The 14,494-nt window shown below is 44.6% G+C and overlaps 3 protein-coding genes across 3 annotated transcripts; 1 reads left to right on the top strand and 2 right to left on the bottom strand.

Moving 5' to 3' along the window:
- Window positions 1–411: 411 nt before the first annotated feature.
- Window positions 412–1,839, bottom strand: CSUI_010714 (sag-related sequence srs11; the record flags this gene model as incomplete). Its single annotated transcript, XM_068070816.1, has 2 exons — window positions 412–1,123; window positions 1,718–1,839. The coding sequence occupies 2 exons, from the start codon at window positions 1,837–1,839 to the stop codon at window positions 412–414; spliced, it is 834 nt and encodes a 277-aa protein (XP_067917211.1).
- A 192-nt stretch (window positions 1,840–2,031) lies between these two features.
- On the bottom strand, window positions 2,032–11,861 carry CSUI_010713 (autophagy-related 12 variant 1). Its single transcript, XM_068070815.1, has 5 exons — window positions 7,002–11,861; window positions 5,938–6,065; window positions 4,822–4,884; window positions 2,958–4,329; window positions 2,032–2,087 (listed from the first exon to the last, which is right to left on the bottom strand). The coding sequence occupies exons 1-4, from the start codon at window positions 10,507–10,509 to the stop codon at window positions 4,273–4,275; spliced, it is 3,756 nt and encodes a 1,251-aa protein (XP_067917210.1). The 5' UTR covers window positions 10,510–11,861; the 3' UTR covers window positions 2,032–2,087; window positions 2,958–4,272.
- Window positions 11,862–12,013: 152 nt separating this feature from the next.
- CSUI_010712 (uncharacterized protein) lies at window positions 12,014–13,677 on the top strand. The gene is made up of 2 exons (XM_068070814.1): window positions 12,014–12,389; window positions 12,541–13,677. The coding sequence occupies exons 1-2, from the start codon at window positions 12,067–12,069 to the stop codon at window positions 12,542–12,544; spliced, it is 327 nt and encodes a 108-aa protein (XP_067917209.1). The 5' UTR covers window positions 12,014–12,066; the 3' UTR covers window positions 12,545–13,677.
- The last annotated feature ends 817 nt before the right edge of the window (window positions 13,678–14,494 follow it).

The following is a 14,494-nucleotide window of genomic DNA, read 5'->3' as shown; positions in this document are numbered from 1 at the left end:
CCAAGAGATCCTGGCGCGCCCACTCACGGTGCACGCTTAGTGCTGATGAGATATCCGTCAGGAGGAAAAACTCTTCGCTACACTTGTGAGTCCAGGAGCCTTTGTGAATATAGGGATCCAGTGTCTTTTTTTTGGTAGACCAAACGGCCAGACGGCAGCTCGCTGTGCACTTGCGTACGGCCGCCTGTGTGACATCTGCGCTTTCCAATAATGGAGCTAAAAACTATTCGCTCTGATGCGATTGCCTGTTCGAGACTGTCTTATAACAAGTTCAGCCAGTCACTGATCAGGCTAGTTTCCGAAGGGCACCTACCGCGTGTTACAAGTTGATTCCCTGTTAGAAGTGCCCGGGCTGGAAGGTTCAACACACACATGGACACGTGACGGTCTGGTGTACTCCAGCAGGTCTGGTTACAGACGAGACAAAACTAACAGGAAACCAATTGCTGCTGTAGCAGCAGAAGCCTTCATTCCACCAGCACCAGATGTCGAGGTAGGAGGCTTCGTCGTGCTCCCAACGTCGGGGTCGGTGTCTCCGTTGGTGCCCTCGGCCTTCGCAGTGACGTTGATAAGAATCGTGCACTCAACAGTAGACGCTTGAGCGGGTGTAAGCTTGTAATTCATCTCAGCGGTGGTGTTACACGTGTAGCAGAGGGTCTGGGGTTTGTCTGGTGCGGCGGTGTACGTCAGCGTGTAGACAGGGTCGGAACTGCTGACCGGCTCTGTTGGTTCCGACTTTGTGAGCTTCGCTCCCGTGACTAGAGAGTCCAGGGTTGCCGCCTTCTTTTCGGTGTCGCAGCTAGATGTCTCCGACTTGTACAAGTAGACGTCGGGAAAGTTCTCGCTCTTCGAGGCCGGGCCTAATGTTAAGTTTGTAGCACATTTGAACTTCATCCCGCTTACCGCAGTCAAAACCATCTTCGTGCTCTTGTCTTTGCCTATCGGCTGTCCACCACAAACGTAAGTTTTGGAGAGGTCCGGTAATGTGACATCCGCACCGCCTGAGCTGAGGTCCCGAGGACCGCCTTGACGAACGGCCACTGATAAATTTCCGTGGACGAGCAGAGGAAGCGAGAGAGCAAGCCCGACTGAGCTCAGCACAATTATGGAAGAGTGGCGCCACCTGCGGTCAAGGAATCCCATGGTGGAGACGTTGTGTGTGATCGGTAACAAACTTAGTATGCCCCCGGAAAAATCGGATATAGGGACAAAAGCTGACCTAAGCACAAGCAACATATTACCTTTTCACCCGCCTCTTCGCTTGGACACTCGTGTCGAGGAAATTGCAGTCTTCACATATAGCCACTGCTTCGGGGCTGTGATCAGCAGGACAATGGTGGGGCCCTGTGTGAAAGAAGGGCTCAGTTTCCGATCTCTTCTCGTACGCTCTCTGGGGCTGGCTAGGAGCGACATGGCTTTCCCGCACAAGTATTCAAGTTGCTCGAGCAATCTTCTCGATCGGAGATCACTGCCCTCATTAGAAGTTAAGCAGAAAAACTCAGAACTGTCATTTGCCAGCCTCGCCCACGATTCGAGCTGATCTGAGCTCTGCTTACTGACTGGGAAGCAAGAGGCAGCAGAGGAGCCCTCCGCTTTTACGGCCCGCAAACTCCGTACACCCGCAGCTTTCCTGAATACCGATGTCTCCCCTGTGTCGGTTTTAGATGGATCCCGTCCGCCTTGATAGAGGGGGTTGCTCTTGCAGGCGAGTCCTTACTGCCCCTGCGCGTTCATAGCAACCTGTGGCGCCGGGTACCCTGCAGCATTGCGACATGTTGAGATGGTTGCAGAAAAGCTGTAGGGGCTAGCTGCAACCTGATGTTGAACGGATCCAGCCATACTTCATCTGAACACACTGGACACCTGAATCTAACGAAGGTCGTCTCCAAGGACGGCGCAAGCGGAGCTCTCTCTCACCACCGACAATATCTGGCTTTCGCAGACTGCCTTTTCCTCTCCCGTACGTTTCCGCGTTTCATGCTCTGCTCCCACCGACTCCTGAAACTAGGTCGTGTGTCGAATCAACTGAATATGGATCTTTCTTCTGTCGTTTTACTTCGTCGCAGTCCGGTCCTCATGAATACTTCCTACACACATACCCATCGACGTAAGGCTGAGGCACAGGAGAGTTCACGAACACGCACTGAAAACTCACAACAAGGCTGTGTGAAGCACAACACGAAAGAACGAGGTGTAAGGTTTTAAGGGTAGATGCGGACTCCGTCGCGGCCGGCGCGATATCGGAACCAACCGCTGTATGTCTCAGCGGCGGTCCGAGACAATCATGCAATGTGACATCAGTCGATCTGCCGGCCTCTGTTTCGAGCGTGGCCAGTGTTCTGCTATCTTCCTTTCGGAAGAACGGATAATGAAAAAAAAGAGCTCTCAGAGAATGTGAAGGCACCGGATATCCGTGTGTCTACAGGTCTATGGAAAGACGAAGACACACGTAGTGGGGGATCCTTCTGTTAGAAATGTCACCTATACAGCCTCTCTGGAAGGTATGGATGGGGAACGTAATTATCTGCACAGCTACATGAATGTTCAGAGAGTTCTGTGCGTGTATGTGGGAGCTTTAATTTAGTCAGTTCACCCCTATCTAATGTTCTTCTCTCCTCTTCCCCCAATCTCGAACACTTGAAATGGACACATGGGCCCATCCAGGCGACTCTTACACAGGGAGGGTCTCCGAGGTATCTGAAGACTTCCTTCATTACCAAGGTGAAAGCCATCCACCGACAGTCACTTGAATAAGACGAACATGCGTGGATCCAGGTAAATACCCACATATACAAATACTTACGTATATCCGGGCAGTATGATGTACAGAGAAATGAAGGCATGTATGTGTTCCGTCTGTGTAAAAGGGAGACTGAAGCTGAGAGAGTGAAATGTCGTGATGAAGAGAAGAGAGACATGCGCTAGAGCTGATGCGCTGACAGAGATTCACTGCTGACCTAATAGAAGCTTCACGGCGAAATCTCCTTCTTTTCTTTCTTATCGATTTGACGTCAGCTGTCTCTTCGCTACTCTTCTTTCTTCTGAACTCCTCAATGTATAATTACAGACTCCCATGCTCTTCCTTTGTATAAAAACGTCGACTTCAAGACATCTACATGAGTTGAAAGCTCTTTTCTCCAAACTACGAAAGGGTGGTATAGAAAGAGGAATGGAGTCTGAGTAATCCAGAAACGAAGAAAAACCTCGTACACGACAAGAAAAGCATCTTATCGAAAAAGACAGGAGAGAGTACGAAAGAGAGAGAGAGAGAGATATCCAGTGCTTGAATCCAAGAAACTGAGAGTGAAGATTTTCTTCTCTTTCTTGCAACTCCTGTCTTTGAACCTACAGGCTACATGTGGTCGTTCAGATATATATCCATATTTGATTGTATAGAAATATATCTATATACGTGCCAAGTTCGCACGCAGACATACATACCTTACTTTGTTGAAGATGTGAGGATAAAAAGATATAGCTATCTATATGTATATATATATCTACATACAGCTTACACCAGCAAGCATATCTATACAGGCAGCATATACAGCTATGTGTAGAGCGGAATGTGAGCGAATGAGAGTATTCTGTTTCTGAGTCCTTTTGAAGAAGGAGAAGCGAAAGAAAAGTCACGAACAGACGAAGAAAGTGAGAGGTGTAACGAGGTTTCTCTATCCCAGTTGAGTTTGTTTTTGATAAGAAAAGAAAAGAGAAGAAAGAAAAAGGGAAAAGAGAAATCGCTTCCTCAACTGTCTGAGAGCCAGAAGGAACAGAGAGGACGGAAAGAGAGAGAGAAGAAAGAGAAGTTCTGAATCATCTTCTGATTCGTCCCGTATCAGTGTCTTTCTCTTCTTCTCGAATTCATCGAAAAGATGAATGTCCCATCAAGATGAGATCATACAAATAACTGAAGAAAAAAGAGAAAATAGAAAGCGAATTCCACCGCAAGGTTCACAACCTCAAGTTGGCTATCCAACAGTCTGTACATACACCCCGTCATCAGGTGTATGTACATTCCAAAGCAACATCAACAGAAGCTCTTCCCCTGCATAAGAACCCCCCCCTTGAGAAAAATCTGTCTTTCGTTCGTTCTTTCTTTCTTCCCAGCTTTTCGAGTGTCTTCCCAATTTCAGAAATCACCCTAAACCTTAGAAACAAGACAGCACCAGAGAGACTCGAGACAACCACCTCCATCTCTTCTTTCCTCTTCTCTTTTCCTTTCTTTTCTCTTCGCCTCCCCTTTCTCTTAGAAAAAAACTCGAAGGTTATTCTTTAATATGCGGGCGTATAGCAATAAGAAACCATCAGACTCCCGCCGACACCAAAGGCCTGGGAGATTCACAGAGGCACAACAGGAACTACACGCTCTCTTCATAATGCATGAAAGAAGAAGGAAAGAAAAGGAGAATATGATAAAGACAATCTTTAAAAAAAGGAATTCTCGAAAGAGAAGAAAGAAGAAGACGAGGAACAGCATGGAATAGAAACAAACCCCCTAAAGCACCAAGAATGTTCTAAAGATCTCTCAGACTGTCGAAGTCACGTGTCACGTCAGATTTAGATGAAACATATGAAAGAGAGAAAGAGAAGAGAGATATTCACGAAAGCTAGATCTTCTCTCTTCTTTCTTTTTCTGTACAAAATACATAGATGCTTGCCCAGACATACATAGACATACATACATACATAGATGTGCACGTTCCTCTTCACTCTCGCACGTCGAGTTCATATGAAAGGAAAAAAGAGGGAGAATGCCTAGGAGCACTTTTCATCTATCAAGACAAAGATAGCACGAAAGAGAAGAAAGGAAAGAAAACTTACATTGAAGAGATCACCGACGAAGTCGTCTGCCTGAGGCTGAAAGAAGTTATTCACATACACATACTGAAGGAACAAAGAAAGAAAGAACGTAAGAGAGAGAAAGGAAGAGAAAAAAGAAGAGAAAGAAGAACGAGATAAAAGGAAAGAGACAGAAAGAGAGAGAGGCGGATGTGTCTAACGAAGAAAAATACTTGAATACAGACAGACCCCCTGCAGTGCAATAGAAGAGAATCTTCTCCTCTTTCTCTCTGCTTTGTAAAGAGTTCCCACAGCATCATCCACTGATCGTCCCTATGTGTCTATGTGTGTTGGAAGAAGTTTTGAGCCTCTCTCTTCGATTAAACATGAGAGAATGAAACCTCTTGCTTGGCAGGTCGGCTTACAAACGAATACATTCTGCATGCTGCCTACGAAAAAGAAATCTGATATCTCCCCAGGAGAACGCAGCATAGATCAGTCGTCTCACCATAGACATAGGGAGACACACTGCATACATAGCTATCTACAGACACCTATAGACATGTATATATCCATACATACGTCTACGTGTCTATCCAAACGTACCCATGCTTTTGAGATATGAGGAGCGAGAGACTCGAGTTTATGTTTTCATTCCAGGAGAGGAACGTACTAGAATCTCGATGAATTTCATATAGATAAAAGCATGAACATATGGATGAAGATAGACAGACAGCCACGAAAACATAGAAAGAGAGACGCCTCGACTGAGAGTATGGGATGGTGACAGGGAGGGCACAAAAAATATGGAAGAAGAGATGCATGTATGGACCGACAGATAGATAGATAAAGATAGATTAAAGACAGGTAGGGAGATAGATACATGAGAGTACAGATCGTTCGTCGACTTATCAAGATATTACTACTATTGAATCATTGGTGACGTTATACGTTATGAACAAATTCATCTATGAAAATAGGTGGATCTGCCCTATATCCACGTATGATGTAGATACCTCAAGACTGTGTACATATTGAATACACCCCTCTACAGAGAAAGAAAGGCTAGAGTCTCGGGTGTCCCGAGGCTGAATGAGAAGTAAGAGAGAAAGAGAGAAAGAAAGGTTGAAGAGATGTTCTTCTTCCTTCTCCTCTTACAAGGCGATCTTTTTTGAGGACTTTTTGTAAGAAGTTTACAACAGCAGAGAATCTTTCATATCCATCCATTTTGAATCGATTCACTCGGAGACGCGCGGCCCCTCCGATGTTCGACAGACACACATGAACTGCATGCAATCAGAGAGAGAAAAAGAAGAGAAGAAGCCGTCATATCAATCTCCTCTATACTCTCCCTCCAACAGAGAGAAAGAAGAGAAGAAGGAGATGCTTTTCATGGGGGCATCCGGCTCGTGATCTCTCCGGACAAGGAGAGAGAGAGAAGAAGTTGTAGGCAAGAGACCAAGTCTGCTAAGAGGTGAAAAGAAGAGACCCAAAGAAACGAGGAGACAGATACACACAGGAAGATCTACAGCCCCGTTCCTTCTCTATCTTTGAGAGAAGCTGTTCTACTTCCATCACCTCTCAGACGAATCGGAAAGAGAAGCAAATTCATTCTCTCTTCTCTCTAGAATGAAGGTGAAGTCAGAAGAGGAAAACAAAGTTCTTTCGTCCACCCTATCCTCACTCCCGATGGGAACGCGATGTGAGGTGTACGTACACTGCAACTGAATATCTTGGCAGCGAAAGTCAAGAGTTTTCGTCTGTCGTTTTTCACTAAACATTCTTCTTCAGAAATCCAACCAACCTCAGATCTTCATCTAGCAGACACACATATACATATACATGCATATATACGCACATACTGCTGCACAGATATCCACACGTATACAGTTATACGTATATACAGTACACTGAAGTATGTATGCATGAATACATATGTATGAGTATGTATGTCTATGTGTATATACATGTATACATATCGATACCCACCTATGTACGATTGGATTAAGTCTGTATAAATATGCATGTATAGGGATATATGTATACATACCTAGCTATGCATGAACGAATGAATACGTATGTATGTACGTATACATACCTAGCTATGTATGAATGCATATGTATGTAAGAAACGCCTATGTATGCCTGCAATTCCTGCAAGAGAAGAGACAGGAAAACTCAAAGAAGAAGAAGAGAGGTAAATCTTGTTTGGCTCCTCTGACCTTTGAAATTTCTCTGAGTGAAGAGGTGACTCTCCACAGTCCAGTTCGCATCATAACGAGGGGGGTCCCAGCATAAAACAATCTCTTCTTCTTCTTCCTCTTCGGAGTCCTCTGACGAAGAAGAAGAAGAAGACGAGGAAGAAGAAGAGTCTTTAGCTCTCCCTTGTTCTCTTCTTCTACTTCTCCTCTTGCTTCTAGATCTGTCGCTCTCTCTTTCTTCTTCTTCTTCGTCTTCTTTTTCTCCTCTTCTTAATGAGGATCTTCTTTCTCTTTCTTTCGTCGTCTCTCTATCAGATCCACCACATGAATGAGAGATAGTTGAAGCTCTCATACTTGAAGAAGAAGACCTCCTATTCCTCTCTCGTCTCTTTTCAGCCGAATCTTTTTCTTTATCGATATCTTTGTCATGCAAGGCCTTTTCTATGGTCTCTCTCTCATGACTTCCCTCATTCTTATCATTCATCCTCTTCTTCTCCTCCTCCTCCTCTTCTTGTACGACTTCTCTTTCTTCTTCATCTGTCCTCTTCTTGTGATCCTCTTGAACTCCTATACCTCTTGACGAACTCTGATCCACACTTCTTCTTTCTTCTTTTCTCCTCTCTTTTTCTTTTTCTTCTTCTTCTTCTTCTTCTTCTTCTTCTTCTCTTTCTCTCTCCCTTCTCTTCTCATATACCCTCGCGTGTCCACTTCCACCTCCTTCTCCTCCTTCTCTTCCTGCTCTTGTATCTTCTCTCTCTTTTCTTGAGACAAGCTTGTCACGGCTAGGAGACGTAACTCCCTCTCGAGTTCTTTCATCTTCTTTCCACGGTGGAGAAGAAGAAGACAAGGAAAGTTCACGCATGAAGCTCTGACGTGCTCGATTCTGCGGAGATAAGAAGTTCATCGCCACACCTTCGTCTTCTTCATCTTCTCTTCTTGTTTTCTCTCTTCTTCTTGCTTCTTCTTCTTCTCTTTGGTCTAGCTTCATTCTACTTGCATGTTCCTCTTGTTTTACTTTCTCATCTTCGCATCCATCTTCATCTTCTTGCAGCGATTCAAATTCTTCTTCATCTTCATCTTCTTCTTCCTTCTTGAGTCCATCCCTACTGGTTTCGTTAAAAGTACTATCCTGTTTTCGTTCTTTCTCTCCTCCGTCAGATCTTCTTCTGCTGAAATTTCTATCGATCTTTCCTTCTAGATTCTTTCTCTCTCCTTCTTCTCCCTGGAAGGAAGCACCACACAGCATCATCTTCTTCTTTTTCTTCTTNNTCTTCAACGTCAAGACATACACCACTCCCTCCCCCCCCTCATTCTTCTTCTTCTCGTCTCGACCTCTGTGAGTTTCAGAGACAGACGGAGACACAGGCAAATCTAACGATGAAGTAGTTGGTAAAGGAGAACAAGAAAAAGACGAAGAAGGACGAAGAAGACCTGCAGGGTGAGAAACATGAGGAGTATGCTGAAGAAGAAGATCAGAATTCTCCTGCAAAGATGGCGACGAGGAAGACGAAGATGACGAAGAAGATGTCGAAGAAGAAGAGGAAGAAGAAGATGAGGAGAGTCGATGAGAAGAATCTGAAGGAAGAAGGAAGGAAGGATTGAGAGGGGAGGAGCCTGGTGGGAGTTCACTTAGACATATGGGACTGGAGAAACTTTGGCTGTCTCCTTGTTCGTCTTCGTTATCTTCTTCATTAATTTTCTCTTTACTCAAGGGAAATGAAGAAGAAGGAAGATCAGACGGCAAAGAAGAAGAAGGAAGACATGAAGAAGAATCCTCTTGTTTATTCCCATGACGTGGAGAAGAGGAACGATCCTCTTCTCCTTGTCTTGAGAGAGGATGGCGAAAGTTGAGAGGCTCATCACGACCACATCGAGAGCGACAAGAAGAAGAAGAGACCTCCTGCTGTCCGTCTTCTTCTTTTCTAGGTGTATGTTTCTCTTCTTTTTTGTCATCCCTCGTGTTGTAATAGTGGACTTGACGTCGATCCATCGATTCTTCTTCTCCTTCTTTCTCTTCTGGAGAATCGAGGTCATTCCTTCTATTGTCTCTGCTCTTTCCTCTCTCCCTCTCTTGCTCGTGTGAGGGATAACCTTCATGATCCTCTTCCTTCTTATCTCTTGAAGACGAGAGTGACTCTCTCTCCTCTTCTTCTTTTCTCTCAAAAGTCTCGTCTTTCCTCTTGTCTTTTTCTTCCTTCTTCAAGCTCTCTTTATCTCCCTCCCCCCTGAGCGATCTTGAGAAGCCGAATAGATTCAGAGAAGCCACCTTGAGAGAATGAGCGATCTCTCTTCTTCTTTTGCCTTCTTCTTCTTCATCCTCTCTCTCTCCCCTCTCTCCTGTCTCCCTCTGTGTCTCATGAGACCCTCGAGTGCAGCTAGCCATACCAGCAGCTAGCTGGACTCGAGTGTCTGCATTATCGTTCTCCTTGTTTCGATCGACTCCTGCGCTTCTCTCTCCTCCTTTCTCGTGATCTTCGCCCGCCCTGCCCATCGCACCCGCACCGTAACTCCTTTGCAAACCCTTCATGAAATCTCTTCTCTTTTCTTCTTCTTCTCCTTGTATCGTATCAACCTTTTCATACGCGTCCATTTCTCTCTCTTCATCCCCTTCTCCCCGTCCATCTTCCTCTATCGCTCGCACATCTCTCGATAGAAGCTCTCCCACTAGGAGAGGATCGGATGACGTTCTCTGACGCAAGTCATGTGAATCTATTACCACTACTCTGTCTTTCTCTTCTTCTTCTTTATGTGTATCTCTTGAAGCTCTCTCTCTCATTCTAAGAGAAATCTCTTCTTCATCCTGACCACCACGCTGACCACTATCACCTTCTTCTTCTTCCTCTTCTTCTTCTTCAAGACTCTCAGTGCGACTTCCGTCGACGAAAGAAGAGGAAGAGGAAGAAGAAGAAGATCCAGAGTGTCTACTACCCTCTTGACTTTCTTCTCTCTCGTCTTCTTCTTCTTCTGTCCCACTATGGAGGGTCTGGTCCAGACTGCTGTGACTGCGACTCGAACTTTCAGTACTAGAGATAGCATCGAGCTCTTGCAGGAGGCCTTCTTCTCCCTCTTGATCGCTTTCGGAGATAATTCGGCCCGAGCGACGGTCGAAATAGACCCGAGATGAAGAAGAAGAAAGAAAGAGAGAGGGACGAAGAGGTAAAGAAGAAGGAGAAGAAGAAGACGAGGGAAAGAAGGTATCACCGGGAGGGCTTGTATTGACCAGAGCTCGAGGTTGAGAGATCGAAGAAGGAGAAGGAGAAACAGAAGAACGTGTAGGGGAGAATACAGGAGATGAAGAGGAAGGACGACAGGGCGTTACAATAGAAGAAGAAGAATGAGGGGGGGGAGGGAGTGGTGTATGTCTTGACGTTGAAGAAGGAGAAGAAGAAGAAGGGAAAGCATTTAAGGAGTGAATACCAGCACGAGAAGAAGGAGAAGAAGAAGAGACAATCCTGCTTTCTTCTTCTCCTTCTCGTGCAGATATCCACTCATGCTGTAGGGCGTGATGTGATATCGAGTGCGACTTCATCTGTCCATAGATAAAGAAGAAGAAGAGGGAAGAAAGAATATAATAAGAAGGAGAGAAAGTTGCCTAATTCTTCTCTTGGTTTGGTCTCTTGTTTCTTCTCCGTCGCTTATTCGCTCCACTTCTCGTGCAACTCCTGGTAGGAGGAGGAAGAGGAGAAAGAGGGAGGGATCAACACAAACGCAAGGTGGAGAATTGAAAGGGGAAAAGCCTAGCCACGAGGCGAAGAAGAAAAGAAGATGAAGATGAGTGCTCTTCTTCCTCGTGCTCGTTGATCTTCTTATCGTGGAGAGAGAGGTCTCGTGCATTGAGAGGAACAGTAAATGTAGAGTATGAAGAAGAGACAGCCTGAAAAGGTAGGAGACCTCCACTCCTATGAATGAAGACTAAAGAAGAGGAGAGAAGGAGAGGGGAGCGATCGCCTTCCTACTCACTGCGCCCCATGGATAGCAAAGCTACCATTGAATGAGGATCACAGGAGATCCTTCTTCTTCTGCTTTTCTTTCTCTTGCTTCTCCTCTTCTATTGAACAAGAGAACTCTCTTCATGTCTTTTCTTGGGTTAGCTTCATCTTTCTTTCTTTCTTTTTTTTCAAAACACTCTCATCTCCCAAGAGAAAGGAAGCGTCAATCTCCACAGAACGACAATTCACTGCGATAGAAGAAAGAGAGAAGCTACCCTATAGTAGATGAATGAGAGGAGAAACGTGGAATTCTTGAATGAAAAGAAAAGATGGCGCTAACGCAAGAAGAAAATAACAAGGAGGCGCCGGTGATTCTGAAGTGACCCAGAAAAGAAAAAAGAGGTCTTAGAAGAACAAGAAGAGAAGGACAGTGACAAGATCAAATGAGGAAGAGACAGTCTTTGTCGGGTTTAACTTCTTATCCAACTCACTTTTATGTCTAAGAGAGAAACTGAAGTCGACTGCTCTCTCTCTACTCCTTCTCTAATGAAGAAGGCGCTTTTCTCCTAAGCTGAGTAGTAGAGGAAGAAGAAAGAAAGGAGAAAAGAAAAGAGAGAGAGAAAAAGGAAAAGAAGAGGGTGCTGAGAGAGACGTAGGCATCTGTCTACTTGAAACAGGAAGATCAAGAGAAAGTTCATGTGAGAAAGATATGAAGAAGCCTGAAAAGAGAGGTAGCTCATTCACATGCTTTTGATCTTCCCAGGTTAGTTCGTCTCCGTTCATTGGAAAGAAAGTTACGACCTCCAGTGTCTATCAAGAGAAAGTCTATCTTATTGAGCCGTCTTCACTTCGTTTCTTCTCAACATAAAAAAGAAAAGAAGAATACTAGATCAGTGAAGAATAGATAGACAAATAGTAGAAGATCATCGAGCTAGGAGAGAGGTAAAAGGAGGGCTTGAGGTTCTTCATGAGAAAAGTCACAGGGGGAGAAACGAAAGAAAGAAGAGCGGGAGATGGGCCAGACTCGGAGGGTTCATTCGTTTGCAATCCTTCTTCTTTCTCCATTATTCTCTCTCAACTTCCTTGAAGGGACTTTCTGAATCTCTTCTTCATGATAAGAAAGAAAGGAAAGAAAGACAAAGTTGTGAAGTGCAAGAATGATCGATGAGCGAATGAAAAGGAGAAAACGAAACCGACTTCCCTCTCAATCGACTTGTTGTGTCTTCCCTTCTTTTTCTTGCTATCGAGTCTTTCTTCGAGCTCTTCTGAACCTACCGGAAATATTCTACTTTTCTAAGTACAAGGAAAGAAAGGAGAAAAGAAAAGAATCTTATCTCGGTCTTGACATACACTCACACAGGGGTCGGCGGATTGAGCTGCGATCACGGCGCCCCCTACTCTTAGCGAAGAATGAAGAAAAGAAAAGAACCTTTCCTTCTTCTCCTCTCATCTCCTTCGGAAAACTTTCTTTTCTTGAAAGGTAAAAGATGAGGAAAAAGAAGAAGAAGTTTTACTTGCCTTCTTCCTGTTGTGCTTTACTTCCTGTCACGGACACCCACATCGGCGATAGGAACGATCTGGCGACTCCTATTCCTTCCTTTTCTTTCTTCTTCTTCTTCTTTTCTTTTCAGATGACTGTTCTTTTGTCGGAGCCGAAGTCCGTTGAGTTATTCATTTCTTCTTCCCCTCTGCCTCCTCTCCAGTCGTCACATCTATCTCTTTATATCTCTCTTCGATCTATCTATCTATCTTTCCCCGTCACACACGACTCAAAAGACTGTTTAGCCCGAGCGAAAAGGAGGAGACATACTCTCGCCGTCTATGCTTTTATCTTCTTTGTCTAAACATTCTCCTGAGAATGTGTCTTTCTTTTCTATCTGTAGCCCCCCACTCTTCAACATCAACGGAAGGAAGATATGAAGACTACTTAGAAGGGATAGAAACATACACTTGGGAAACTTCACCTACCTTGAGAAAGAAGATGTCGACGGCATGTCTCGTCTCTTTCTTCCCCTTCTTGAGTGATCGATCATCAATCCCTCCACTCTTCTCTGAACTGAGACCTCCTCATCTATCTTTCTTCTCAAGAAGAAAACATGAGCGGAACGAGCTCTCTTGAGAGAAAGAGCTAAGAAGGATATCTTTCTCTCAACGTGTCAAAGAGCTCTAGGAACAGAGAGAGAGAGGCGAAGGAAGCGTATCTATGCGACTGTGGAGTTATGTCTCGTTTGAGACGCTATGGTAAGAAAAGAGAAGCAAGAGGAAGAGCTTCGTCACTGAAAGAGGTAAGATACCTCAGCTCTAACTATCGATTGCTCATCCACGCAGCGCAGTCTCCTATCTATCTATGCTCCCTCCCTGCTGTATATACAAGAAGAAGGAGAATGACTGAGGAGTTGTGTTACGGAACCGTCAAGATCTTTCCGAGTTGTCTTCTCGTCGACCTTTCTTTCTTTCTTACTCTCTTTCAAGAGAACAGTCGCATGCACCGACACTTAGTTCGCTAGGAACTTCTTTGCTTTATCTGCGCCATTCTGTATGGCTCCAACATCTAATAGAAGTAGCGGCAGTAGAAGATGTAGTCTTAGGGCTAGGAATGATTGAACTTGGGACAGCCCTATTGCCGTTCTTTCTTTGTTGACTCTTCACCGAGCTTGACAAGGTGGCGCTTTCCTATCGTAACGTTGTCGTTAGGCTACTGACGAAGACGAAAGATATCATACATAGAGAAAGGATGCTCCGACACCTGATATGAAGAAAAAAGCCCCCGAGTGAAGAAAAGAAAAGAAAGAAGAGATAGATAGATAGATAGATAGATAAAAGAAGAGAGAATCTGTCTTCTTCATTGATAGAAGAGAGAAGAGAGGAATGACAACGAGTGTCTTTGGCCTGATCTCATAGAAAAGTCAAATAGCCTTTCCTCTTTCTCTCCTTTTTCTTTCTCTTTCTTCTCTCGCTCTTGCCCTAGTCTCTCTTTTTCTCTCTCCTGCCGAAAGAAGGTAGTAGTCGCTCCCACTGCCCTGTGTTTCTCCTTCAAAGACTCCTCTTATCTCTTCATAGTCATAGGACAGACTAGAGATAGACAGAACAGAATGATCACTGTGATACCTTTCTTGCTTCTCTAGCTCCATCCTCTGCCCTTTCTTTCCTCTTGAAAACACCCCAAACAAGAAAGAAGAAAAAGAAGAAAGCTTCTTGCTCGAGTGAATTGGTTCGGGCGCATCATATGATGACAGTAGGATNNCGTGCATATTTCTCTGCTGTAGCAATTATAGTTGCAATCCTAGATTCATGGCTATCTGTGTACACGGGAGAGAGGAAAAGACACTTCTCAATTTATGAAGATGATGTGCTCGCCGCTATTCCTGTCTCTATCGAACTATCTCTATCCATCTTCTTCCCCTATCTATTATCTAGATCTACCAAGTAAAGTCGCCGGAGAGAGAGAGAGAGAAGAAAAGAGAGGAGAAGCGTCTCGGAGGGGAGACAGATCGAACGTTCTGGCAGTGGTAAGAGAGAACTACACGAGCAAGAGACGCAGAGTGAAGAAATGAATCTATCTATTCATCCGTCTTTCTTTCTTTT

Source organism: Cystoisospora suis (assembly GCF_002600585.1).
Source record: "Cystoisospora suis strain Wien I chromosome Unknown contig_8063, whole genome shotgun sequence".
In the NCBI taxonomy this organism is placed as follows: domain Eukaryota; phylum Apicomplexa; class Conoidasida; order Eucoccidiorida; family Sarcocystidae; genus Cystoisospora; species Cystoisospora suis.
This window is presented reverse-complemented; position numbering and strand designations above follow the sequence as displayed.

What these genes read in the sequence shown, in the direction of transcription:
- CSUI_010712 (XM_068070814.1), top strand. Translation starts at nt 12,067, where the DNA reads ATGATCGATGAGCGAATGAAAAGGAGAAAACGAAACCGACTTCCCTCT.